Source organism: Chiloscyllium plagiosum, unplaced genomic scaffold (assembly GCF_037043375.1).
Source record: "Chiloscyllium plagiosum isolate Xiang-an unplaced genomic scaffold, Cpla_swu_hap1 HiC_scaffold_17, whole genome shotgun sequence".
In the NCBI taxonomy this organism is placed as follows: domain Eukaryota; kingdom Metazoa; phylum Chordata; class Chondrichthyes; order Orectolobiformes; family Hemiscylliidae; genus Chiloscyllium; species Chiloscyllium plagiosum.
In genome coordinates this window covers 78,121,184-78,149,086 of record NW_028270155.1, presented here as the reverse complement: position 1 = coordinate 78,149,086, position 27,903 = coordinate 78,121,184, and the positions used below count along the sequence as shown (strand labels likewise).

General features: G+C 40.8%; 1 protein-coding gene and 1 pseudogene across 1 annotated transcript; both read right to left on the bottom strand.

Moving 5' to 3' along the window:
* Positions 1-1,599: 1,599 nt before the first annotated feature.
* Positions 1,600-5,720, bottom strand: LOC148147424 (putative G protein-coupled receptor 139; annotated as a pseudogene).
* A 10,490-nt stretch (positions 5,721-16,210) lies between these two features.
* On the bottom strand, positions 16,211-20,521 carry LOC148147423 (putative G protein-coupled receptor 139). Its single transcript, XM_087995624.1, has 2 exons — positions 20,437-20,521; positions 16,211-17,103 (listed from the first exon to the last, which is right to left on the bottom strand). Exons 1-2 carry the CDS (start codon positions 20,519-20,521, stop codon positions 16,211-16,213), a joined length of 978 nt encoding a protein of 325 aa, XP_087851750.1.
* Positions 20,522-27,903: the final 7,382 nt, after the last annotated feature.

Sequence of the window (27,903 nt, the reverse complement as noted above, 5' to 3'; positions counted from 1 at the left end):
ACTTCTTTAATTTACTAGCGTTGTTCCAACATGCATGTGGCTCAGGTAATATTCCAGAAATTATTTACTGAAACGTTCCTTTAATTTGGTGCCCACCTTCTTGTTCTCACAATGCTGAATGTTTTTACTTTATTCTGCCTATATCCTTTTTATTCCACGATCACAATGACAGGATCCACATCCTCCCACTCTGTGTCTTCAGTTCTGAGCAGATGTCCTCATCCCTGAGGCAGGTCGGACAACTGACCTTTATTGGGCAGCCTTATTTGCTGCATGTTATTTCATCAACAGCCCGTCCTCACCATCACTCCATTGTCTGCAGTCATCATAACATAAGCATTTGCTATCCCAACTTGTATGGCTTCCTGTATCATGGTGTAATGGTCAATTATCTAATTCACACAGCACCTCTTTCTCTCATTCAAACAATCTATAATTAACTGGAAGCTGTTGCATAGTTGCAGAGGGTGAGTATCTTACAGTCCTGTCCCACTCCTGTTCAACTGCCTCGTTTGCAGTCACACAATCACTTCCCAGATAAGCCAAAGAACAACACACGATCTGAAAAGAAATGTATCCACCTCATTGCAAAAGGTGCGCAAATAACCTTCTAACTCTATGTCCCAGCAATTGTAGTTTGGCCACCAGGCCATAATGCCTGATTTGAAACTATGCCAGTTTTAAACCTTATTGCAATGATGGGTGTCCTGGATCACATTGTTGTCCAGTAGATTCCACATTCCACAATCACAACATGCCTCATGCTTTGCACACTAATTAAGTTTGCAATGACATAATTTATGAATTAATGCCTGTTATCAGAATTACTGACATTACACCTTAAATCTCCAAAGACGATAAACTTTATTTCTTTTGAATAAGATAAACATATGATTTATTATTTATCAAGGTCAAATACTATGATAAATCGTCATTATTATTGCTTGTGAACCTTATTTTGAACACCTTTCATGCATATTTTCTAAAAGAAATTGAATATCCTTGAGCAAAATATCCACCAATGAATTACTGATTTGATTTCATAAGATGTCAGCCTTTGCTTTCTCTCAGAACATATCTAATCTGCTCCTGGTGACACTGGGTGGGACAGCTGTACTGAATGATGCTGACTGCCTATGATTTTCCATTCAATTGACCCTCAAACTGACATTGGCTGACTATCTGTAAGCATGATACATTCAGGAAATAGTTATATGGCAAGTCACAGGAGGCCATGACTTATTGCTGCAAGATAATATTAGAATAGGTGGCTGTCTTTGAACTGCACAGACACACACTGTGCTGCAGATCTCTATGACTCTATGGATCCCCTTTTTGCTCACTATTAGAACCAATAGGGATTGCTCCCGTCCTGCTGCTCTAACAAATGCAGCCTGTGTCCAGAACTTGTTTTTGCAGACCTGACTTTCTTCAGGTAATATTCTCACTTTCTCCACTAACTCGTGCTTTCTATCTCTGGATCTTCCTCTCAATTGCTGCCATAATTCATTGCCTTTTCCATGCTTGAAATAAATTTTAATAAATCTTTTCTGAGAAGATCAAAATGAATTCTGAAAGTAACAAAAATCAAATAAGTCTTCATCGTTTAATAGCTTTGAGAATCAAACTGAAAGGGTATTTCACAACGGTCTTTAACTGCTCTGGGAACTGACTCTGGGTCACTGTGTAGATGCAAGTGTTTGTGCAGGTACTGAGGAGCTGGAGCAGGTATGCAGCTGTATCAATAGTGGCTGAAGGTGGAGATAAATCATACAAAAATACAATTCGCTGATGGATGAAACATGTAACATTGCCCAACCATAACAGGATAAAACTGCCTGAGATAGCGAAGAGTAAAATGATGGACTTTCTGCGCCTTTCCATCTCTGGGTCATGGGGACCATCTCTCTCTGTTTCCACCCGGAGTCTCCTGCGGGTTTTACTTGCCATGAAGATGCGTCTGACTGTCAGAATGTTAAATAGAACTATCAAACGAAAGGCACTAAAAGAGTTAGAAAGCGATGGAGAAGTACATATGCAGTCCAGAAGATTGAAGTGTAATATTCTGGTTTTGTAATGCAAAACCACTCCATGTTATTGAAGGTGTATTTAGTTCTGTATTTGAAGAACCAGGGAACGCTTTCCAAACAGCCCGGCACACCAGTAACCACAAGTGTTGTTCTCTCAGTACAGTACTTTGTTCTTAGCTTCTTAAAACAAATAGCCACAAATCGATCAAAGATGAAAGCAACTGTGAGCCAAACGGAACAGACTGTGGTGACAAACATAAGGACGTCTACCAAACTACAGACAAGAGTAATATCCAGGAAAGAAACTGGAAAGTAAATGATAAACCATCTCAACATTACGTCGGTGATGACAACCAGAATATCTGCCGCAGCCATTGCCACCAGGTAATGACTGACACTTTTGGAGAGTCCACAGGTTCTGTGAGAGAGGATTGTGATTGCCAACAAGTTAACTGTTAAATAAAAGGTTAAAATTGCTCCAGAAGTACAATGCTATAGTTTTACAACAGAAGTGTTAATTTTGTGCACATGCTATGTGGAAATAGCTTTCTATTACATATGTGTCCTTGGTCGTAAAAATTAAAATGCTTATATTTAATTATTAAAAAAAAAACCCACGAACAGTAAATCTTTAGAAATAGATGTACAATGTTCAGTGGTTCAGATATCAGACAGATGAAGATAAGAATGTTCAGTTGACCAACTTAATTCCATTACCGAGAGAAATACCACATTTTTTCCTTGATTTTTCACTGGTCAGAAGTGTGGATAGAGATTCAGTTTGAGACCTTGTTGAGTCCCCAGGATCACAGACTTAGAGATTGATGATTCCACTGAAATTCCAATAAGCCTGGAATCTGTTAACATCTTTGTTTATCTTGGAGACTTTAGGGTGTCCAGCTGTAGTTAAGGAAATAATGACTCAAGAAACATTAGGCTGTTGAATACATAATCCACATTCTGAGCAAATTAATTGACTGAATTCACAAATTACAACATGCATCCACGACTGCCCCATCTCCATGTATGTGCGTGTCCATCACATGCACATGGTGACAGACTGACATGTACACACACCATACAGAAGCCTGACAACCTGAGTCTACCTCTACTCTCTTAACTCTGGGATCCAGCACACTTCCTCCTTCAAGACACAGCTCCCGCATCCCCCGAGGTCTGACCCCTACCCTCCCCTGTTGCCTTCTCCAATATCTCCCATACTTCCCTCAGATGTGTAGTGCGTTATCACCCCGATCCCAATATACCCCACACCATACTTGAGACTTAACAATCTCTGACCTCCAGAACCAACAAGCTCTTGCTCCAGACCTGGTGTCATCACACCACCCCATCAGTTATCGGAATCCCTTTCCTTACTATCTTTAAAAAAGTGCTTCCCAACTATCGTTCACAACCGTGTTCACTTTAACTTTGAGCACCTGATGTACCTGGCACACTACCTACCTTGCACCCCACCTGGCACCCTACCCCATGTTCCTGACAATTCACCTTCCTGGCACCCTACCCTGTGCACATAAAATCACAGAGTAATACATTATGAAAACAGGCTCTTCAGCCCAATGTGGTCCATGCTGACCAAGGTACCCACTCTGCTGGTTCCAATTGCCTGAATTTGGCCCATATTTTTCTTTAGCCTTCCTGTACATGTACCTGTCCAAATTATTTTTAAATGTTGCTATTTTGCTAGTTTCACCCACTTTGTCTGGCAGCCCGTTCCATATATGCACCACATTCTGCGTGAAGAATTTGCCCCTCAGGTCCTGCTTAAATATTTTTCCTCGCACATTAAACCTATGTCCTCTAGTTCTCAATTCCCTTTCCCTGGAGAAAAGACTATATGCATTCATCCAACTATGCCCCTCATGATTTTATGCACCTCAATAAGGTCACCCTCTCAGCCTCCTTGTTGCAAGGAATAAAGTCCTATCCTGGCCAACCTCGCCCTATAACTCAGGCCTCCTGATACTGACAATGCCTTGTAAATCTTCTTTGCACTCTTCTAACTTGGCACCTTCCACTATACCTATCTAAAAGTTTACCTACCTAGGAACCTACGTCCTCTTCACTTGATACCCGCCTTACCCATGTTCTCATGTCTGGATCTGTCACTGCTTTCTCATCCTCTTTTGTTTGGTCAGAAACTGTGTCTAGTATGTGCATTGCTGTTTTGTATCAAAATATTATGTATATGTTAATAAGCATCTTGCATCAGTGATTTACTCATTTACTCCATTCAAAGCTGTCAAACACAATTTGTTTTTTCCAGTTTTTCTTCAGAATATCAGACCATCCTCTGAAGGAATATCTATGGAAATATGATCAATACTCAGTTTAATGGCTGTGTCCTCTCTTTGTGATGTGGCAACAACTTGCTTCAGTCTTTCAATTTGTTGTGATGTGCACTACTCAACAGTGATCAACTGTTGCATCCGTTGAATATCTGCAATTATTCGTGACAATTTCAAGACCATATTTGATTGCATAGTAAGCATGGCTTGCAGTTTCTTGGAATAATATCACAATCTAATCAATGAGGCCGGAATATACTTTACATATCTCTCAGGTTGAAAGTCAGTTAAATACGTTGTCTGTAGGCTTGGTTATCAATGTAGTTGTAATGCCAACAGCATTGGTCCAATTCCTGGACCCATCAGTCCTCTGGTGCCAAATGTATATTTAAAGGAAATTGAGAACATTTCGCCATTTACTGAGTAGTCATCAACCTTATTTCACTGACTGACCTGGATCCATTTGAACTGACCTTAGCGATTAATCAACTTTAAGTAAACCAGCATTTCTGACAGCAGGTCTTTATCAGTGCTTTACAATTATTGTTGTTATTTAGTAAACCTTCATCACTTCTTAACCCTAATCTGCTACAACCAAGCCAAGAAAATCAAGTGCCTTATTAACACTCTTCTCAGTTTATTTCCCATCTTTAAAATATATTTTATATTTCCATTCATTTCTCACCATCCAGGATGATTCTAACATTGTACAATTTGTTTCCAATTAACTGATCCCGTTTTTTCTACTTAAGACCATTTGAATTGAATTTATTTAGAGGGAACATTGTGATATTAATCACAAGCAGTTCTATATCTAGCCCAGCCTGAAACTAAAACATTCATATATCATCTTTCTCTGTGCTCTCATAGCCACTGATGTACTGCTGTCATGAATGTCAGCTTAACTGGTAAATAGTTTAGTCATAGTATTTTAAATAATTTTTAATTATTTGAAACAAGGTTGTCCACAGGCAGTGAATGAGTGAATTAGTATTCCAATAATTATATTTTGTGATAACCACAATATTAACTTGTTAAAATAAAACATCATGATCTTATATTCTTAAATATGGTCAACAATAAATTTCCAAGGGCGTAAATTCTTAAAAAATCAACATATTACTGGCTCATTACAGACTTTGTATTCAAGAGAGAAGCAAATAATTTTGCTTAAGAACTTGATGCCATTTTATATTTTGACAGTTTTGAGCACAATTTGCTGCTGTGTTATGCATTGCAGTCAAAGCAGAAATATTTGTCTAATTACACAATGCTGAAGAGGTATTAGCAACTTACTGGGTATTCCAATAGCACCAAGTACAGGGCAATAAATGAATTCAACATCAGTGAGTGTTGGAAACAGATGGAATGGATACAACATACTCAGAGGAAAGCGATAAGATCAAGGTTATCTGAAATTGTGATCTCTAAGGGAAGAATTTGGATGGATGATTATTGATATTAGTTACAGTTCTTTTAACAAACGTATCTGAGAGAGACAACTTGCATCAGATTAAACAAAAATTCTGACTTAGAAGGGTTTAATGATTGAGAGAAATAAAGATTACTTGAAGATTGGGCACATTGAGGTCATGAGTAACAGAGTGGGGAGGTGGTGTGAAACATTGTGATCCTTTCTTTGGTTTAACCTCTACAACCCAACAACATCTCAATATCAGATGGCTCATTGATTTCTTATTATCATTATCACCATTACCAAAATGAACAAATGAGCCAATAAAGAGTGAGCGTACAATCAAACTCCTCGAAAGAAGGACAGTCACAGAGAAAAGCAGAGACATTCCATGAAGCAGAAAACAAGGTTACTGAAAGATGGAGTTCTGTGAAGGAATAAACATTTAGAGATTATCATGAAAAAAAAGATTCACACTATAAAAAAAATCAGTTCTAAACACATTAGAGAACCAAGTCTAAGACAGGAAACATTTAAATGAGAACAAAAGAGACAGATATCGATCAAGAGAAATGATTGTAAGAACACTTCTGACTTTATATGATGTATTTAAGAGTTCAGGAGCAATGGAGTAACTGCTACTTTGCAATTTTAGTGACCTCTTTATTGACAGGACATTTATGCCATAGTGCAACTTCATCAGAATTTTTGAACAAACTTTTGTTAATCGGCTTATGGACTGGAACTTACCAGTTTGGATGAACAAAGGGAGTGGCTTTTATTCCAGAATGTTGTTCATCCAATCAACTTTTGGATATTTGGTTGAACTCCCAAAGCAAAAAACTCTAAGCCTAACACAAAAGTGGAATACAGCAGATGCTGGAAATCTGAATTCGAATCAGAAATTAGTCAAAATCACTCTTGAGGTCAGTTATAATGTGTGGAGAGAGAAATACGTAAGATTTCAGCTTAATGACTTCTCAAAGCGTTTCCAACTTTTTCCATTTTTATAAGCACTAACCCCGAACAATTTGAAAAGTTTGGACAGAACTTTTGCACATTTTCGAAGCCAATGGAGCTCTAGTAAAAGCTGTAAAATATTATCCTTTAATCAACAGTTGTTATCACTGTGATGTAAGTGCTCCTTTCCCTTTCTGATGAAAACAAGGCATTGGGTTGAAATAGGAGGACCTACTGAACCAACGCTAATGTCTTGTTGCCACTTCACCCAGAGTGAATATCATTCTCAAAATCAGAATCATGTTGAATTGCTGAAAATCATCAGCACCAATTTCTGCCGTTGATATCTGTGTAGTTGATTTCACAGCTTCCTGCCCATTGTCTGTTTTCATCAGAATGGTCTGTTTTGTGCTGAATGGTTCTATTGTTCTGGCAGCGTGGAGACCAGAACTGTCAATATTGCACACGTGGCCTCACAAAAGTTTCTACAGCTGCAACATCGTTTGCTAATTTTTATACTCCATGAACCAACCAATAAAGGCAAGAATGCTACACACCTTCTTGACCACATTATCTACTTCTGTTGCCATCTTTTTCATCCCTCTGTATATTAATGCTTCAAAGCATTCTGCCATTTAATGTAGACTTCCTTCATGCAATAAACCTTCCAAAAAGCTATACCTCGCATTTGTCCAGATTAAAATTGACATTGATGTATTGCTGTTACCCCAAATTATCTGGTCATATGGGGCATATATATGAACCTGGTCAGAGTTCAGCCATGATCTCATTGAAAGGTGGAAAATGACGAAAATAATATGGAATTATGGGGAAATGGAATGTCAGGAAATAGTAAGGACCATATATAGATGTTAAAACACCTACAGGTTTATACAATTGAAAATAGCAGTTAAAGATAACATCCATCCTCAGATTGTGCGACATTGCAATCAATGTTTCCCCAACAGAAGGTACAAAGGGTATCCTTAGAATAGTTGAAAAAAGGGTATAATATGGAGTTGAACTCCAAAGAATCATAAAACAACTGATCAAACAAACTTGGAAATAGTTAATCAACTTAAATACCGACAAGTTCCCTGGGACTGATAGAAAGCTTAAATGAAATATCTTTGGAAATATCTAATGCATTTGTTACAATTTTACGGAATTTTCGAGATGTTTGAAAAGAACCAATGGATTAGAAAAGTACAAAATGTACACTTCTGCTCAAGACAGGAGAGAAACAGACAGCAAGGAATGATAGGCTAGTTAGTCTAACATCAGAAAATGCTTGAATCCATTGTTCAGGACATAGGAGCAGAACATTTAGAAAAGTCATAATAAAATCAGTTTAACAAGGAGGATTGGTGAAGGGGTAGTAGTAAATGCAAAATATGTGGATTTCACTTTTTTAATTCACTTCTGGGATGTGGACATCACTGTTTGGCCAACATTAATTGCCTGTTCCTTGTTGCCCTTGAGAAATGGTGGTGAGAGGGCGTTTTGAACAATTGCAGTTCATATGCTGCAAGTCAACCTTATGGAGGAAATTCCAGGATTTTAACCCAGAAACAGTGAAGATATATTTTCAAGTCAGGATGTTGATTGACTGAGAGGGGAACTTGCAGGTTGTGGTCTTGCCAATGTATATGATTCCCTTGTCCTTCTAGATGGGTGTAGTCATGGGTTTGGAAGATGTAGTTTCAGGTTTTTTCGTGAATGTCTTAAGATAGTGCACACTGCAGCTTCTGAGCATCGGTGTTGGAGGGAATTGATGCTTGTGGATGTGGTGCCAATTAACCAATTTGCTTTCTCCTCGATGGTGTGAAGCTTCTCGTATGTTTGTGGAGCTGCACTCATCCAGACTAGTGGGGAAATTTCTATCAGACTTCTGACTTGTACCAGTAGATGGTGGGCAGGCTCTGAGGATTTGGGACTGAGTTACTTGTCACATTATTCAAAGAACAAAGATCAAAGAAAATTACCTTTGGCCCTCAAAGCCTGCGCTGATTCAAATGCTCCATCTAAACCTGTTGCCTATTTTCTAAGGACCTGTATCCCTCTGCTCCCTGCCCATTCATGTGGACACCTGGATATATCTTAAATGATGCTATTGTGCCTGCCTCTACCACCTCCGCTGGTAACGCATTCCAGGAACCTACCACCATCTGCATAAAGAATTTTCAGTGCATATCTCCTTAAAACTTTTCCCCAATCATCTTGAACTCGTGACCCCTAGTAATTGAGTCCCCCACTCTTGGAAAAAAGCTTCTTATTATCCACCCTGCCTATACCTCTCACGGTTTTGTAGACCTCAGTCAGGTCCTATATCAAACTTTGTTTTTCTACTAAAAGTAATCATAATATACTCAACCTCTCTTCATAGTAAGTGCCCTCCATACCATACAACATCCTAATGAACTTGCTCAACACCTCTCCAAAGCATCCACATCCTTTTTGGCAATGTGGCGACCAGAACTGTATGCAATATTCCAAATATGGTCGAAACAAAGTCCTATACAAATGTAACATGACTTGCCAACTCTTATACTCAATACCCTGTCCGATGAAGGAAAGCATGCTACTTGTGTGGAATGATTTTTCTCGTTACTTTTCAGCTCCAGCCTGGATATTGGTCAGAGCAAATTGCATTTCAATATGACCCGCTTCAGCCTTGGGCGACTGTCTGTGTGGATTTTGCACATTCTCCCCGTGTCTGCGTGGGTTTCCTTTGGGCACCCCAGTTTCCTCTCACAATCCAGTGATGTGCAGGCCAGGTGAAGTGGCCATGCTAAGTTGCCCATAGTGTTAAGTACATTAGTCAGGAGTTAATATCGGGTAAGAAAATGGGGTTTGGTGTGTTAGTCTTCGGATGGTTAGTGTGGACCTGTTGGGCTGAAGGACCTTTTTCCATACTGTAGGGAATCTAATCTAATCTAATCTAATCATTATCTGAGAAGTTGCAAATCTGTTGGACAATATGCAAACATCAGCAATCATCCCCACTTCCAATGGATGAAGCGTCCTTCATGAAAAATTACTACCGCATGTACACGTTTGCGGGTGATGGTTAGTATGGACAGAGGATTTCAAATGAACAGTCAGCACACTTGAGACAAACTGTTTCTTTCAAAGCTGGCAAGGCTGTACCATAGGGCTTGATGATTATCATTCAAGTTCAACAATTTCTTATCGATATTAATGACTTGGATGAAGTGACCAAGTGCTTTGTCGTCAGATTTGCTACACATACTGGTTGGTTAGAAAATACTTTGTGAAGATACAGAGTCTGCAGAGTGATAGAGATAGATTAAGTGGTTGGATAAAATTTGTGAGATAGAGCACAATATGGAAAAACGTGCAGTAGTCAACAATGACAAGAAGAATTAAGGAACAAAACATTAATTAAAAGAGCATTTTCTAACAGAATGCTTCTGTACAGAGGGATCTGATGCAATTACAAAAAATAAAGCATTCAAATACAGCATGTATTTGCTCAGAATGCAAATGGTATATTGGCTGTTATTGCACAGGATAAAGGGTACAAAAATTGGGAGATCTTGCTACAACTGTACAGAGGATTGGTGAGACAACAACGAGAGTATTAATAGAGTTTTGACATCCCTAATTAATGTGGCAAGCAGTTCAGAAGATGTTCAGTCAGCTGATTCTTGCAGGTTATGTGTTGCATTATGTGGGGAGAAAATTCAAGAGTTCTTCCATGAAATGGTGACATCACGCTTATGGTAGTATATATTACCTTCACGAAATGCGTTGAAGAGGTCAATGGTGATCTGGCTTCGTTAATGACTGCATGTCGCACAGAAGTGTCAGTTCGTCAGTCCCAGGATTTGGGACAGAGTGACATTGAACACAGTCATATAATTCCATATCAGAGTGATGTTCCTATATATATCTGCTCCCTATATCCCTCATAGTGGTCACTTGTTTTGAAGGTGTTGTTGAGGAAACCACCATGAATTTTTACAGTGCATCTTGTAAAGATTGCACTGTAATTTGCACTGCTGCTAATGTGTTGCTCTGTGAGACTGAGTGAATATTAAGAAGATTGGACCTATATTCATCGGAGTTTAGAGAAAACGAAGTAAGAAGAATGAATTTGTTGAAATAAAGAAAGCTTTTTTATATATATTCACTTTGAGATGTGGGCATCATTGGCTGAGCCAATAATTATTGCCTGTTCATTCTTGCACTTGAGAAGGTGTGGTGATCTTCCTTCTTGCATTGCTGCGGCCTGTGTTCTGTAAGTAGATCCACAAATGTTAATATGAGCTATGACAATGACAATGAAGGAACAGCTATGTATTGCCAAGTCAGGATGTTTCAGGGCTTCGAGGAGAACTTCTAGGTTCCCATATAACTGGTACACCCATCCCTCTGGAAACAAGTGGTTATGGGTTTGAAAGATGCTGACTAAGCATCTGTCATGAATTTCTGCAGTGCTTTTGTAGAAAATACTCATTGCTGCTACTAAGCATCAGTGGTGGAGGGAGCGAACCAATCAAAGTGTTCAACAAGGCACCTCATGGGAGACTGGTTAGCAACGTTAGATCCTCAAGGAATACAGGAAGAACTGGATACAGTACTGGCTCAAAGGTAGAAGACAGTTAGGGGTTGTGGAGGGTTGCTGTTCAGACTGGATGCCTATGACACAAGGATCGGTGCTGAGTCCAGTACTTTTCATCATTTATTTAAATGATTTGGATGTGAACATAGGAGGTACAGTCAGGAAATTTGTAGATGATACCAAAATTATAGGTGTAGTGGACAGTGAAGAAGGTTACCTCAGATTACAATGGAATGTTGATCAGATGGGCCAATGGCCTGAGAATTGGAAGATGACGTTACATTCAGATAAATGCGAGGTGCTGCATTTTGGGAAAGCAAACCAGAGCCGGGACATATACACTTAATGCTCAGGTCCTATGGAGTGTTGCTGAACAAAGAGACCTTGGAGTACAGATTCATAACTCTTTGAAAGTAGATTTGCAAGTAGATAGGATAGTGAAGAAGGCATTTAGTATGTTTTCCTTTATTGGTCAGAGCATTGAGTACAGGAGTTGAATGGTCATGTTGTGGTTGTACAGGACATTGGTTAGGCAGTTTTAGATTAGATTAGATTACAGTGTGGAAACAGGCCCTTCGGCCCAACAAGTCCACACCGACCCGCCGAAGCGAAACCCACCCATACCCCTACATTTACCCCTTACCTAACACTACGGGCAATTTAGTATGGCCAATTCACCTAACCTGCACATCTTTGGACTGTGGGAGGAAACCGGAGCACCCGGAGGAAACCCACGCAGACACGGGGAGAACGTGCAAACTCCACACAGTCAGTCGCCTGAGTCGGGAATTGAACCCGGGTCTCTGGCGCTGCGAGGCAGCAGTGCTAACCACTGTGCCACCGTGCCGCCCACGGAGTTGTAGTCTCCTTTCTATCAAAAGGATGTTGTGAAACTTGAAAGGGTCCAGAAAATTTCACAAAGATGTTCCAGGTTTGGAGGATTTGAGCTAACGAGAGATGCTGAATAGGCTGGGACTATTAACCCTGTAGCGTCGGAGGCTGAGGGGTGACCTTATAGAAGTTTACAAAATCATGAGGGGCATGGATAAATAGACAAACTCTCTTGCCTGAGGTGTGGGAGTTAACAACTAGGGGTTTTTTTAGATTACATTACAAGATTACATTACAGTGTGGAAACAGGCCCTTCGGCCCAACAAGTCCACACCGACCCGCCGAAGCGAAACCCACCCATACCCCTACATTTACCCCTTACCTAACACTACGGGCAATTTAGCATGGCCAATTCACCTGACCCTGCACATCTTTTGGACTGTGGGAGGAAACCGGAGCACCCGGAGGAAACCCACGCAGACACGGGGAGAACGTGCAAACTCCACACAGTCAGTCGCCTGAGGCGGGAATTGAACCCGGGTCTCAAGCGCTGTGAGGCAACAGTGCTAACCACTGTGCCACCGTGCCGCCCACAAAGGTTGAGGGAGAGAGGGGAAAGATATAAAAGGAATCTAAAGGGTAACTTTTTTTAATGCAGAGGGTGTACGTGTATGGAATGAGCTGCCAGAGGAAGTGGTAGAGGCTGGTCTTTTACAGCATTTAAAAGACATCTGGATAGGTACATGAATAGGACGGGTTTAGAGGGATATAGGCCAAGTGCTGGAGAATGGGACTAAATTAGTTTCAGATATATGATAGCATGGATGAGTTGGACTGAATGGTCTGTTTCTGTGCTCTACATCTCTATGATTCTAAATGGGCTACTTTATCCTTCATTGTGTCAAACGTCTTGAGTGCTGTTGGAGCTGCACTCATCCAGACAAGTGGGAATTCTATCACAATCCTGACTTGTGCATTGTAGTTGGTGGACAGGCTTTGTAGAGTCAGGAGGTAAGTTACCCTGCAGTATTTCTAGCCCCTGCACTCCTGTTGTAACCACTGTATTGAAGTTCAAAGTTTGTGCGAAGATTTGTAGCTCGGGTGCTCGTTACTGTGGTTCTGTTCGCCGAGCTGGAAGTTTTTGTTGCAAACGTTTCGTCCCCTGGCTAGGCGACATCATCAGTGCTTGGGAGCCTCCTGCGAAGCGCTTCTTTGATGTTTCCTCCGGTGTTTATAGTGGTCTGTCCCTGCCGCTTCCGGTTGTCAGTTTCAGCTGTCCGCTGTAGTGGTTGGTATATTGGGTCCAGGTCGATGTGTTTGTTGATGGAGTTTGTGGATGAATGCCATGCCTCTCGGAATTCACCAGAACGAAGGACTCGATACCCAACATGAGCAAGACAAATGTAGTGTACAAAATACCATGCAAGGACTGCACTAAACACTATATAGGACAAACAGGAAGACAGCTAACAATCCGCATACATGAACATCAACTAGCCACGAAACGACACGACCAGCTATCCTTAGTAGCCACACACGCAGACAACAAGCAACATGAATTCGACTAGGACAACACTATCATCATAGGGCAAGCCAGACAGAGAACAGCCAGGGAATTCCTAGAAGCATGGCATTCATCCACAAACTCCATCAACAAACACATCGACCTGGACCCAATATACCAACCACTACAGCAGACAGCTAAAACTGACAACCGGAAGCGGCAGGGACAGACCACTATAAACACCGGAGGAAACATCAAAGAAATGCTTCGCAGGAGGCTCCCAAGCACTGATGATGTCGCCTAGCCAGGGGACGAAACGTTTGCAACAAAAACTTCCAGCTCGGCGAACAGAACCACAGCAACTGTATTGAAGTGACTAGTCCAGTTCAGTCTCTGGTCAGGTGTAAACTCCAGGAGTTTGATTGCAGAGAATTTAGTGTTGATCATGCTATTGAATGTGAAGTGCAAGTGATTAGATTTGCTGTTGTTGCAGATGGTCATTGCCTTGCAATTATTACTTTCACTTTTCATTAAAATCCAGATATTGACCAGTCTTCATCCATGTCTTTGTGTGCTGCAAACAGTGTGGGAAATAATGTTTACATACCACCAGGAAATAAATGGCCTCAGCAGTCTGCTAGATCCTTGCGGTGGACTCATCTATGTGCTGTAAACAGGTTACTCTCAGTGTAACAGTGGTGGATCAATTGTAAAATCACTAGGTCACTATGTCTCAGAGCACGAGCATTGAGGTTTGAATTTGAAATGTCACATTTGGATTAGTAGGAGCAACAAGTGTGCATTCGGTAGCCTTGTAACATAATCTAAATGTGGTGTAGACATTTCAATAAACTGTAACAATGTAATATTGTTGGATCAATGGAATAATTGATGACACCAATTGTAACACAATCGAATTGCAGAAAGCATCAAGATTGTCTCAGGTTCATGGTTGCTAATTAATAGTCTGAAAAAAGGGTTGACTGTCTTAGTGGAGAGACATCGGGAGATCAGAATGCAGGGAGCATTGAATATGCCCCATCATTTGATTAGAAAGCTTCCTGTCCAGATGCATCACATATAACTGTGTAAGGCAACTGTATTAATGTGACCATAAGAAACTGCAGAGTGTTGTAAACACAGCCCAGTCCACCACAAAAACCAGCTATCCTTCGACTGACTCCGTCTACACTTCTTGCTGCCTCGGGAAAGCAGCTAACATAATCACAGACCCTGCCTTATATTGTCTTCCACCCTCTTCTATTAGGTAGAAGTTACAAAAGTTTGAAAGCAATAACCAACAGATTTAAGAACAGCTTCTTCACTGCTGTTATTAGACTTATGAATAGACCTTTCACCAATTAGAGCTGATCCTTCTACACACCTTCTCTGTAGCTGTAACACTATATTCTGAATTCTGTTCTATTACGATGTATTCATTATGTTATAATTTGCCCGTTTGGCACTTAAACAATACTTTTCACTGTACCTCGGTACATGTGGCAATAATAAATTAAGTCAAATCAGATCATGACTGGTCATTGGCATTACTGTCCAAACCATTCTCTATACACAAATACCTTAGGGGAATAAGAGCATATGAGTAAACATAGTACCACTTTTAAAGGCACGCAGATGACAGACAAAATAGAAATGGACAAGAGACCAGAGTATTTGCTTACAAGATGCGTTGTCGGTACAGGAAATATGAAACAAGTTGGTACAAAGAGAAATTGAGTACCTGTAGATTTATAAATCAAAGCACACCTAGTTTATTGTTACAGGTCTTTTTTTTAATCACCTTCTATGTAAAAGTTTGACATTGGTAGTGTTCCAACCCTGTATGACTTTTCCTGGATCTCAGGATTCTTGGAAGATTGCTATCAATATATCTATGATCTCTGTGGTGAATTTTCTTAGTATCCCAGGATGCAGTATTCAATCCTCCGTTGGATATATGTTTAAGGATTATGTGAGTTTGTGGAAGAGATTTACTGCTTATACGCGGGATGAGGAACTTCAGTGAAGCGATGAGACTGCAGAAATAGGGCCTGTTTTTCAGAGTCTCTTCAGCGGAATTGGATGGAAGTAGTCAAGACCATTGTGTAATCAATTGGGTGAAAGTGAGGACTGCAGATGCTGGAGATCAGAGTCGAGAGTTGGTCCTGGAAAAGCAGAGAAGGTCAGGTAGCATCTGACGTTTCAGGCATAAGCCCTTCATCAGGACTCCTGATGTCATTGTATAATCATAAGAAGGAAATGGTCAGACTGAAGTAATTGTAGTAGCCAGAAAACCCAGGGGAATGTAATTGAAGTGAAAGTGAGCTAGAAATCAATATATTTAATCACTGAGTTGTTGTGATGTGGACTGACAGGATGGTGGAGACTGGCATGACTAACTTCCTGAGGGGAAATGGATAAGTCCTTGAAAAGAAAAATGAATAAGATTTTCTCTGATCTCTGTGCAGTGATCAACACCCTGATTGACTCTGTTGTGGGCTCAGAGATACTCAGCTCGGCTGTAAGATGATTTATGGGATGGAATTGAAATGAAATGCATGGAAACTATTACATTTACTGTTTGATGGATCTGAGAATCAGACTGAAAGGGAGCTTCACAACAGTTTTCAGCTGCTCTCGGAACTGGCTCTGGGTCACGGTGTATATGCAAGTGTTTGTGCAAGTACTGAGGAGCTGGAGCAGGTATCCAATAGTACCTGCAGTCGGGGAAAGTGAAGAATAATCATGCATTACTGCAATTCGTCGATATAGGAAACACACCACATAAGGGGTCCATAAAATAATGAAGCTGCCTGAGATGGCAAAGAGTAAAATGATGGATTTTCTTCGTTTGTCCATCTCTGGGTCACTGGGCATCTCCCTGGCACTGTCCTTCTGGAGTCTCCTGCGGGCTTTGCTTACTACGACAATATGCCTGACTGTCAGAGTGTTCAAAAGAAGAAGAATAACAAATGGCAGTAAAGGGGCTAGAAGGCGATGGAATATTTCATATACTGTCCAGAAGATTGAAGTGTAATATTCTTGTTTTGTGATGCAAAACCATGGCAAGTTATTGAAGATGTATTTGGATTTGAATTTGAAAAACCAGGGAATGCATTCCAAATAGCTCAGCACACTCACTGTTCCAATAATCACAGCTGCAGTTTTCTCAGTGCAGTATTTGGTTTTCAGCGTCGGACAGCAAATAGCCACAAATCGATCAATGGTGAAAGCAACAGTCAACCATACAGAATGTATTGTTGTTGCAGGAATGAGCACCATCACAAAACTACAGACATGAGTAATATCCAGGAAAGATACTGGGAAATACATTATAAGCCACCTCAGCATCACATCAGCGATGACAACGAGGATGTCTGCTGTCGCCATTGCTATCAGGTACTGTGTAATACACTGAGTGAGACCGCATGCTCTCTGAGAAAGGATCACAATCGCCAACACGTTAACTGCAAAAAAAAAATAAAACTAGGTGGATAGGTTTAATACATGAGTTTGAGCAGATGTTCTGTTGAATTTGCTGCATCAAAATTTGATAATTAAATCTGATTCTACAGGTGTTTTTCACAGGCAATGTTTTGAAAAAAAGTCTTTTTTTACACAGTTGTCACAAATTGAAAAAAAAAATAATTTTTAAAAACATGCTTGAATAGTCCCCAGATACATCATTGCAGTGAATGTTGCAGACATTACTATCACTATCCCTGGATAAGTCCTGTACCCAATAATACAGGACCCAATAGAGGTGGTGACATACTGGTATGCAGTCAGGAGGGAGTTTCCCTGGAAATGCTCAACATTGACTCTGGATATCATGATGTCTCAAAGAATTAGATTAAACATGGGTAAGCTATACTCCTGCTGTTCTCACTCATTTATACCTCTTCTTAAATAAGTCAAACTGTGTGGTGCTGAAAAAGCACAAATGATAAGGCAGCATCCGAGAAGCAAGAGAGTCAATGTTTCAGGCATAAGCTTGAAGTGTCAATTCTCCTGCTCCTCAGATGCTGCCTGACTGGCTGTGCTTTTCCAGCACCACACTCTTCAACTCTGGTCTCCAACAACTGCAGTCCTCACTTTCTCCTCCTCTTGTATAACATTGAGAGGAAGCATTGAGGGTGACAAGTGCTCAATTTGTATCCTGGCAGGGAAATTAAATGTTCACCACCAGGAGTGGCTCAGCACTACTGTTGACCTGTTTTTGTCTTAATTAATACTGTTGCTAGACTGTCTCTGTGGTAAGTGGTGAAGGAGCAAAAAGGGAAAAATCTATTTAACCTTATCTTTACCAATCTGCTTGCTGCACGTACATTGGTCCATGACAGTATCTGTAAGAGTGACCACCGCACAGTCCTTGTGGATACAATGTCCCATCTTGACATTGAGACTACCTTCCATCGTGCTGCAGACCATTGTCATCGTTCTGCATGGGACAGACTTTCAACAGATCCAGCAACTCAAGATGGACATCCATGAGTTGCTCTTGGCCACCAGCAGCGTCAGAATCAGACATAAATCCCCCTCTCGACCATTCCCATCATGCCAGAGGTTCATCCCAAATCCAGTGGACAGTGCAGGAGCAGCACCAAGCACACCGAAAAAGGAGTTGTCAACCTGGAAAAGCTACCAAGCAGGATTACATGCATGCCAAACAACATAAGCAGCAAGCGAGAGAAATAGCTAAGTGATCCCACAGTCAATGGGCCAAATCTACCATTTCCAGAAATGCATTGTGCTGGACAAGTTAAAAAGTTCACTGGAGGAGTTGGAGCCTACAGAAATATCCTCAATTATGGAAGAGCCCAGCTATTAAAAGATACGTCTGAAGCATTCACAACAACCTTTCGCCAGAAATGCTAAGCAGACAATCCATCTTGCCTTGCTGCAGTGGTGCCTAACACCAAAGATTCCAGTCTTCAGACAATTTGATTCAGTGCACTTAATATTAAGAAACAGTTGGAGACACTGGATACTGCAAAGTCCTGACAACATTCCAGTGATTGCGCAAAAGACATGTGCTTCAGAACTTCAGCCAAGCTGTTCCAGTTCAGTCAAAACACTGGTATATACCCGACAATATGGAAAATTAGCCAGGTGTGTCCTGCATATAAGAAGCAGGACAAATTAAACCTGGCCAATCATGGCCCAGGCAGTCCACTATCGATCATCTGTAAAGTGATAGAAGCTGTCATCAACAGTTCTATCAAGCATCACATGCTCAGCTTCTTCATCAATGACCTTCCCTCCATCACAAGGTAGTTAATCTGATGCCCGTACAATGTCCATCACCATTCATTACTCCTCAGATACTGAAGTGGTCCATGTTCAAATGCAACAATAGCTGAACAATATCTAGGCTTGGGCTGACAAGGGAAAATGTAAGTTTGCACCATAAATGTCCATCTCCAATAAGAGACAATTTAACCACCAAACCTTGACATTCAATCACCAAATTCTGTATTATCAATATTTTTCGAGTTGCTGTTGACGAAAACCTTAATTGGACTTACCACGGAAATACAATGGTTACTTGAGTCAATAAGATGATTGGAATACTGCAGTGGGTAACTTAGCTTCTGACTCCCGAAGCCAGCTACCAATGCACAATGCACAATTCAGGAACACTCTCCGTTTGCCTGGGTGGTTGCAGCTCCAGCAACACTCAAGAAACTTGAGACCATCCAGGACAAAACAGTCTGCATATTTGGTGCCATCGATATGCATTCACTGTCACCACCACCAAAGTTTTGTCGCTACCCTGTGTATTATCGATAAGATGCACTGCAGAAGATTGTCCAAGATTCATACACAATACTGAAAAAAATCAAAACTACTTCATTTATATCTTATGAGGGCAACAGATACATAAGACTGCCAGTACCTGCAAGTTCTCCATCAAGCCACACACCGTCTTGACTTGGAAATATATCACACTTCCTTCACTGTCGTTGGGTCAAAATCCTGGAATGGCCAATTGTGGGTGAATCAACAGTTCATGGCCTGCAATTGTTCAAGTGCAACCCAGGATAGGCAATAAATGCTGGCCACCCAACAATGCCCACATCCCAAGAGAAAATAATGAAATAGTAAATTCTTTGTCTGACACCAAAGTACAAAGGAGCACAAGTTGTCCATTCAGCACTTGACTCTAAAGACATTGGATCGGATCATGGCTAACAAGGCTGTGGTTTGAATATCACTTACCTGTTTGATCCAAAGGCATAAATTTGTAATCAGTGGAAATGGCTTTTCTGCCAACAATGAAGCAGTGGCAATGGTCTGTGAATTATAAACTTAAAATATTTTCCTTTTTTCATTCAAGTCCCTAAGTCCTTTGTCTTCAATAGGTAAAGAAATATGCAATATGTTGACTTTGTCCACAAAGCTGCAAGTTTCCATGTCTAATCAATCACTATTGAGTGTTTTCACTATTTGAACGTTTAGTAAATTATCTAAAATAGGATTACGCACAGCAAGCACATTAGATAATTTGACATCAGCATCTTAGGTTTTGTTCTTTTAATCAAAGTGCAAATGAATATCACTCATAAAGATGTGAAAGAATATCATGAAGGATTTTTTAAAAAGTATCACTCCATTTGACAGGGTTCCCAATTGGTTCATAGCTAAGTTTGAAAAAGATGGTGAAGTAATGTTGAATGAACAGTTTAGGAAGAGAAACACTTCTCATAAATGGTAATGTTTTGAGTGCTTAGATTATCTATCATGTTCAAAACAAAAACAGTTGATCAATTATACAAATGTGGACAGATGTTACTTACCGGACATGCCAATAGCTACAAGCACAGGGCAGTAAATGAACTCAACATCAGCGAGTGTGGGTACCAGATTGAAAGGATACTTCATTTTTTGTGTAAAATCATCCAATCTTTACTTGAAGCCATCACCAACTCAACGAGTCTTTATACATAGCAAGCAAATCCTCCAAGGACATAATTAGATTGATATTACTTTCAGTCCTTCGAACAAACAGACCTGAACCTTGAAAGGAAAATAGGTGCCAAAACACATAATGTGGACTGGGATCACAGAAATATGAGGCAGACAGAAACATGTTCTGCAACGCATGCATGTGAATATCTGGAAAATATTCCAGAAGGACGTAGGGCTGATTTAACAAGTGCCCACAACATATTCATTTTATGCTTTCCTGGGATGTGGACATTCTTGGAAAAGCCAGGATTTGTTACCTACTCCCAATTATGCTTGAGAAGTAGGTCTCCTTGTAGCACTGCCATCCATCTGGTGCAGGTGCACACACATGCAGGTCCACATTTCATAAAGATGGAAAGTGAGTTAGTTGATTTTGAGACTTAGGCCCTGGATCTCAATAAGTGAAACTACAGTGGAATGAGGTATTGGGAATTGGGAAAAGTTATTAAAAGGAGTGACATTTGATAGGAAACGGCAGACCTTTAAAGAGAGAATGGGTGAACTACAAAAATTGTTTATTCCTGTTTGGTGCAAGAGTGCAAGGAGAACAGTGGTCAAACCTATGGCTCATGAAGGAAGTGACAGTGTCATAAGTGCAAAAGAGAAGCATGCCAATTGGCAAGAGAAAACAGTAGGCCGGAAGTCAGTAAGTGATGATCAAGGGCTTGTGGGGAACATTAGAACTGAATGGAAAAGTTTCTATGGGCACGTAAAGTGAAAAAAAAACAATGAATACTTCAGTCATTCCCATACAGTCAGAATCAAGTGAGTTTATAATTTGGAACAAAGAAATTCAGCCCTTACTTCTGTCTTCACAAAAAAGGATACACTTAATGCACCAGAAATTAGAGCGAACATTGAATGAAATATGTATTAGCAGAGAAGTTGTGTGAGAGAAATTGATAGGATTGAATGCTGAATAAAATCACATCTGATAATCGACATCCTGAGGATTTAGATTAGTGACCCCAGAAATAATAGATGCATTGGTGGTCATTTTCAAAGATTCTTTAGACTCTGGAACATATGTTACAGGTTAGAGGGTAGCTTTGATAAACCTACTGTTTAGAAATGGAGCTACAGAGGAAACAGCAAATCATAGACTAGTGAATATGATGTCATAGAACATAGAACATAGAAGAATATAGAGTAGAACATTGGTCCTTGATGTTGCGCCGACCTGTGAACTAATCTAAGCCCATCCCCTTACACTATCCCATCATCAGCTATGTGCTTGTCCAAGGAGAGGTTAAATCTCCCTATTGTGGCTGAGTTAGCTACATTGGCAGGCAGGGAATTCCACGCCCTTATCACTCTCTGAGTAAAGAACTTGCCTCTGACATCTGTCTTAAATTTATCACCCCTTAATTTGTAATTATGCCCTCTCATACAAGCTGACATCATCATCCTAGGAAAAAAACTTTCAGTGTCTACCTTATCTAATCATTTTGTATGTCTCTATCAAATCCCCTCTTAGCCTTCTTCTTTCCAATAAGAACAGATCCATGTCTCTCAGCATTTCCTCATAAGACCTTCGCTCCAGACCAGGCAACATCCTGGTAAATCTCCTCTTCACCTTTTCCAATCATTCCACACCCTTTCTGTCATGGCGCGACCAGAACTGTACACAATATTACAAGTGCGGCCACAATAGAGTTTTGTCTAGTTGCAGCATGACATTATGTCTCTGGAACGCAATCCCTCTACCAATGAAACCTAACACACCGTATGCTTTCTTAACAGCACTATCAACCTGGGTGACAACTTTCAGGCATCTATGTACATGGACTCCAAGAGCCCTCTGCACATCCACACTACCAATAATCTTTTCATTGACCCAGTATTCAACCTTCCTGTTATTCTTCCCAAAGTGAATCACGTCACATTTAGTTGCATTGAGCTCCATTTGCCACCTCTCAGCCCAATTCTGCAGTTTGTGCAAGTCCCCCTGCAATCTGCAACATTCTTCCACCGACTTTAGTGCCATCTGCAAACTTACAAAACCATCCACCTCTGCCTACATTTATGAAAATGACAAACAGCAGAGGTCCCAAAACAGATCCTTATGGCACACCACTAGTAACTGGACCCCAGGCTGAACATTTTCCATCAACCACCACTTGCTGCCTTCTTACAGAAAGCCAGTTTCTAATCCAAACTGCTAAATCACCCTCAATCCCATCCCTCTGTATTTTTTGCAACAGCCTACCACATGGAACCTGATCAAAGGCTTTACTAAAGTTCATGTATACCACGACAACTGCCCTACCCTCATCAACACATCTACATGCTTGGTCAACTTCTCAAAAAACTCAATGAGGTATGTGAGACATGATCTGCTCTTGACGAAACCGTGTTGACTATCTGCAATCAGATAGTTGCGTGCTAGATGATTATAAATCCTATCTCTTATAATTCTTTCCAAAACGTTTCCTACAACAGATGAAAGGCTTACTTGTCTATAATTACCAGAGTCATCTCTACTGCCTTTCTTGAACAAGGGCAAAACATTTGCAATCGTCCTATCCTCTGGTATTAAACTTGTAAACAATGATGACTGAAAGATCAAAGCCAATAGCTCCAACACTTTTTGCCTAACTTCCCAGAGGATCTTCGGATAAATCCCATCCGGTCCAGGGGACGTGTCTACTTGCACTCCTTCTAGAATTGATAACACCTGTTCCTGACTAACCTCGATCGTTTCTAGCCTAATAGCTTGTATCACATTCTTCTCCTCTACGATATTCCCCTTTTCTTGAGTGAATGCCAATGAGAAATATTTATTTAGTACTCCTCCGACCTCCACAGGGTCCACACACAACTTCCTACTTCGGTCTTTGACTGGCACTATTCAACGCTAGTCATCCTTTTATTCCTCTAGAATCTGTACAAATCTTTAGGGTTGTCCTTTATTCAACCTGCTAAAGTCTGTTCATGACCTCTCTTTTTTCTGCTTAACTCTTTCTTTAAATTCTTCCGAGATAATCTGTATCTCTCTATCGCCTCATCTGAACCATCGTGTCTCACCATCAAGTAAGCCTCCTTCCTCTGCTTAACAGAGATGTAATTTCGATATTAAACTATGGTTCCCTTACCTTATCACTTCCTCCCCACCTGACAGGGACATGCCTATCAAGGACACAATACATGTTCCTTATACCAGCTCCACATTTCAATTGTTCCCATCCCTTGTATTTTGCTACCCAATTATCTGCATCCTAAGTCTTGCCTAATCGCATTATAATTGCCTTTGCCCCATTGATAACCTTGCCCTGTAGCATGTACGTAACCTTTTCCATCGCTAAACTGAACATAACTGAATTATGGTCACTCTCTCCAAAGTGCTGACCTATCACTAGATCAAACACCTGGCCTGGTTCATTACCAAGTACCAGGTCCAGTGTGGCCTCCTCTCTTCTTGGCCCTTCGACATACTGAGTCAAGAAACTCTCCTGAACACATTGGACAAAAATCATTCCATCCAATGTACTAGAGTTATAGCATTTCCATGAATGTTAGGGAAGGTAAAGACCCCATAATGACCACCCTGTCCATTTCACTCCTGATCAGAATCATTTTGTCGGTAGTGGGAAAATGCTAAAATCCGATGTGAAGGCTATTATAACAGAGTATTTAGAAAACAATGTAGAGTACAGAATGCTGATACTAACAAAAGGGAAATCACGCTTGACAAAGATATAGAAATTCTTCTGGAATGTAACTAATCGAGTTAATCCAGGCAGTCAGTCAAACAGGCTTTGTATTTGGATTTTCAAAAGACTTTACATAGTGTCACACATACACGATTAATGTGTAAAATTAAAGTGCATATGATTGGGGATAGTGTATTGAGTTGGATAGAAAGTTGATTAGCAGACAGGAACTAAAGAATACGAATAAATGTTCTTTTTTTTCTGAATAGCATACAGTGACTAGTGGGTTACTGCAGAGATTAAGGAGGTGGACGAGGGGAAAGCAGTAGATGTGGTGTATATGGATTTTAGTAAGGCGTTTGATAAGGTTCCCCATGGTAGACTACTGCAAAAAATACGGAGGTATGGCATTGAGGGTGAGTTGGAGGTTTGGATTAGGAGTTGGCTGGCTGGAAGAAGACAGAGGGTAGTAGTTAATGGCAAAGGTTCATCTTGGAGTGCCGTCACTAGCGGTGTTCCGCAAGGATCTGTTTTGGGACCATTGCTGTTTGTCATTTTTATAAATGACCTGGAGGAGGGGTTAGAAGGTTGGGTGAGCAAGTTTGCGGATGATACGAAAGTCGGAGGAGTTGTAGACAGTGAGGAAGGATGTGGCAGGTTACAGCGGGATATAGATAAGCTGCAGAACTGGGCAGAAAGGTGGCAAATGGAGTTCAATGTAGCTAAGTGTGAGGTGATTCACTTTGGTAAGAGTAATAAAAAGATGGGGTACTGGGCTAACGGTCGGATACTTGGTAGTGTGGATGAGCAGAGGGATCTTGGTGTCCATGTACACAAATCTTTGAAAGTTGCCACCCAGGTAAATAGTGCGGTGAAGAAGGCATATGGCGTACTGGCTTTTATTGGTAGAGGAATTGAGTTCCGGAGTACTGAGGTCATGTTGCAGTTGTATAAGACTCTGGTGCGGCCGCATCTGGAGTATTGTGTGCAATTTTGGTCGCCATACTATAGGAAGGATGTGGAGGCACTGGAACGGGTGCAGAGGAGGTTTACCAGGATGTTGCCTGGTATGGTAGAAAGATCGTATGAGGAAAGGCTGAGGCACTTGGGGTTGTTTTCATTGGAGAAAAGAAGGTTTAGGGGTGACTTGATAGAGGTGTATAAGATGATTAGGGGTTTAGATAGGGTCGACAGTGAGAATCTTTTTCCACGTATGGAGTCAGCTATTACAAGGGGGCATAGCTTTAAATTAAGGGGTGGTAGGTATAGGACTGATGTTAGGGGTAGGTTCTTTACTCAGCGAGTCGTGAGTTCATGGAATGCCCTGCCAGTAGCAGTGGTGGACTCTCCCTCATTATGGGCATTTAAGCGGGCATTGGATAGGCATATGGAGGATAGTGGGCTAGTGTAGGTTAGGTGGGCTTGGATCGGCACAACATCGAGGGCCGAAGGGCCTGTACTGCGCTGTATTCTTCTATGTTCTATGTTCTATTAGTAATGTGACACCAAATAAATGTCAGAGTTCGATGAGGGAGCTAAATGTAATAGCTCAAAATTTACAGATGGTACAAAACTGGGTATCAGAGTGATCTGTGGGAAGGATTCAGAGATGTTGCAGTGTGCTTTGGATAGGCTTGTAAGTGGGCCAATGCATGGCAGATAATGTGGACACTATAAGGTTTTATTAGTGAAAATATGCTGGTAGATTGTTATTTGAATGGCTGCAAATTGAGGGAAAGGAATTTTCAGCGTGACCTGGGTGTCCTTGTGCAACAGTCACTGAAATGAAGCACACAGGTGCAGAAAGTAGTAAAGGAGACTTCAAAGTGAGAAGATTTGAGTACACTAATAAGGATATCTTACTGTAATTACATAACCATGATGTGGACCTGCCGGGTTGGACTGGGTGGACATAGTTAAAAATCACATAACACTAGGTTACTGTCCAAGAGATTCATTTGAAAGCACAAGCTGGTGTTTTCAAATAAATCTGTTGGATGATGACCTGGTGTTGTGTGGCAATTATATAGAACCTTGGGATATTGTCTGCCATTTTGGTCTCCTTCGGTGAGATAGGATGATCTGGCTATTGAGGGGCACAGTGAAATGTTATGAAGTTTTATGTAATTGATTCCTGTGATAGTCGGACAGATGTTCAAGAAGATATTGAGTTGGATAAGATTGTATTCAGTGGAGTTTCGAAGAATGAGGATGACCTTATTAAATCCTATGAAATTATAACAGGACGAGACAAGTTAGATACAGGAAGGATATTTTCAATGGTGGGGCAGTATAGGGAGATTATTGATAAGGCATAAATGTTTAGGACTCAGATGAGAAATTTTGTCACCTGCCAGAGATTGAATCTGTGGAATTCAGTACCAAAGAAACTGGTTGAAGAAGTGAGTTGATACAGCTCTTGTGGTGAAAGAGTTTAAGTGGGATGGGGGGGGGGGGGGGGGGGGTGGAGGGCAGGACTGGGGCAAGGTGCTCGATGATCATCCATGATCGTAATAAATGGTAGAGCTGACTTGAAAGCAGGTTCCTCCTGCTCCAATCTTCTATGTTCTATAGTATCATAAGAACTGATATTGCAGAATTTTGATCAAGTGATAATGAAGGAATGTTATATCATTCAAAATTAGAATGATGTGTGATTTCAAGATAACTTGGAGGTGCTTGTATTTCCATGTAATTGCGGTCCTTATATTTGTGGTGGTAGATAACGTGAGTTTGATATGTTCTTTGAAGAATGCTTGTTAGGAGGCAGAATTGACTCTTCCTCATTGTCCACGCCAATGTTACTGTATGTTGGTGGTACAAAGAATGAATGTTTAAGGTGGTGTACAGGGTGTCAAACAAACAAACGCTTTTCCTTCTTAGACTCTGTTTCTTAGCACCTCCACAATGTTTAATAAAGTTGTATGAGAGTTGGTTCAAACTGGCCTTTTACTGACCTGACAAGCTCTGCTTCTCAGTCATTCCACTTTGAACATTGCCCGGCTAACTGCTGAGGTCTCCAGAGAACCACAAGTCATTTCAAAAAGTAAAGGTACACCATTTTTGTGATTGTTTCTTCATTTGACATGGACTGATGTGGATGTACAACTGGTGTTGAGGCTAAAAAGGGAAGGTGGAGCAAATGGAGCAGGACACAAAGCACAAATTCATTGTTACTCATGCATGTTAGAAAATAAAACAGTGAACATTATTATCCAGCTTTTGATCCTGCTCAGTACATTTTTTTTTAATGGTCTGGCTGTTGAGATGTAATGTCCAACAGATAAGAATAAACTAAGGTACTATCCTGACCGTATGGGCACAGTACGAGTGACACACAACCACCTGCAGAATGGTCTCAGCTTCATAACTCCAGCATTCTTAAGTGGTGTTGATTTCATCATGTTGCCCTGGTCACTAAACCCGATTCACCAAGTCTTGCAGCCGGGCCCGCAGGACCTCCCAGTCACTGCCCATTTCAATTCCCCCTTTCCTACATGACCATCCTTGGCCTCCTCCATTGCCACAACGAACCACACCACAAATTGGAGGAACCTCATCTTCCTACAGCCCGGAGGACTCAACATTTCAAATGCATCCCTCCTATCCCCCGACTCCCTTCCCAATCCCTCCCCTTCTTTC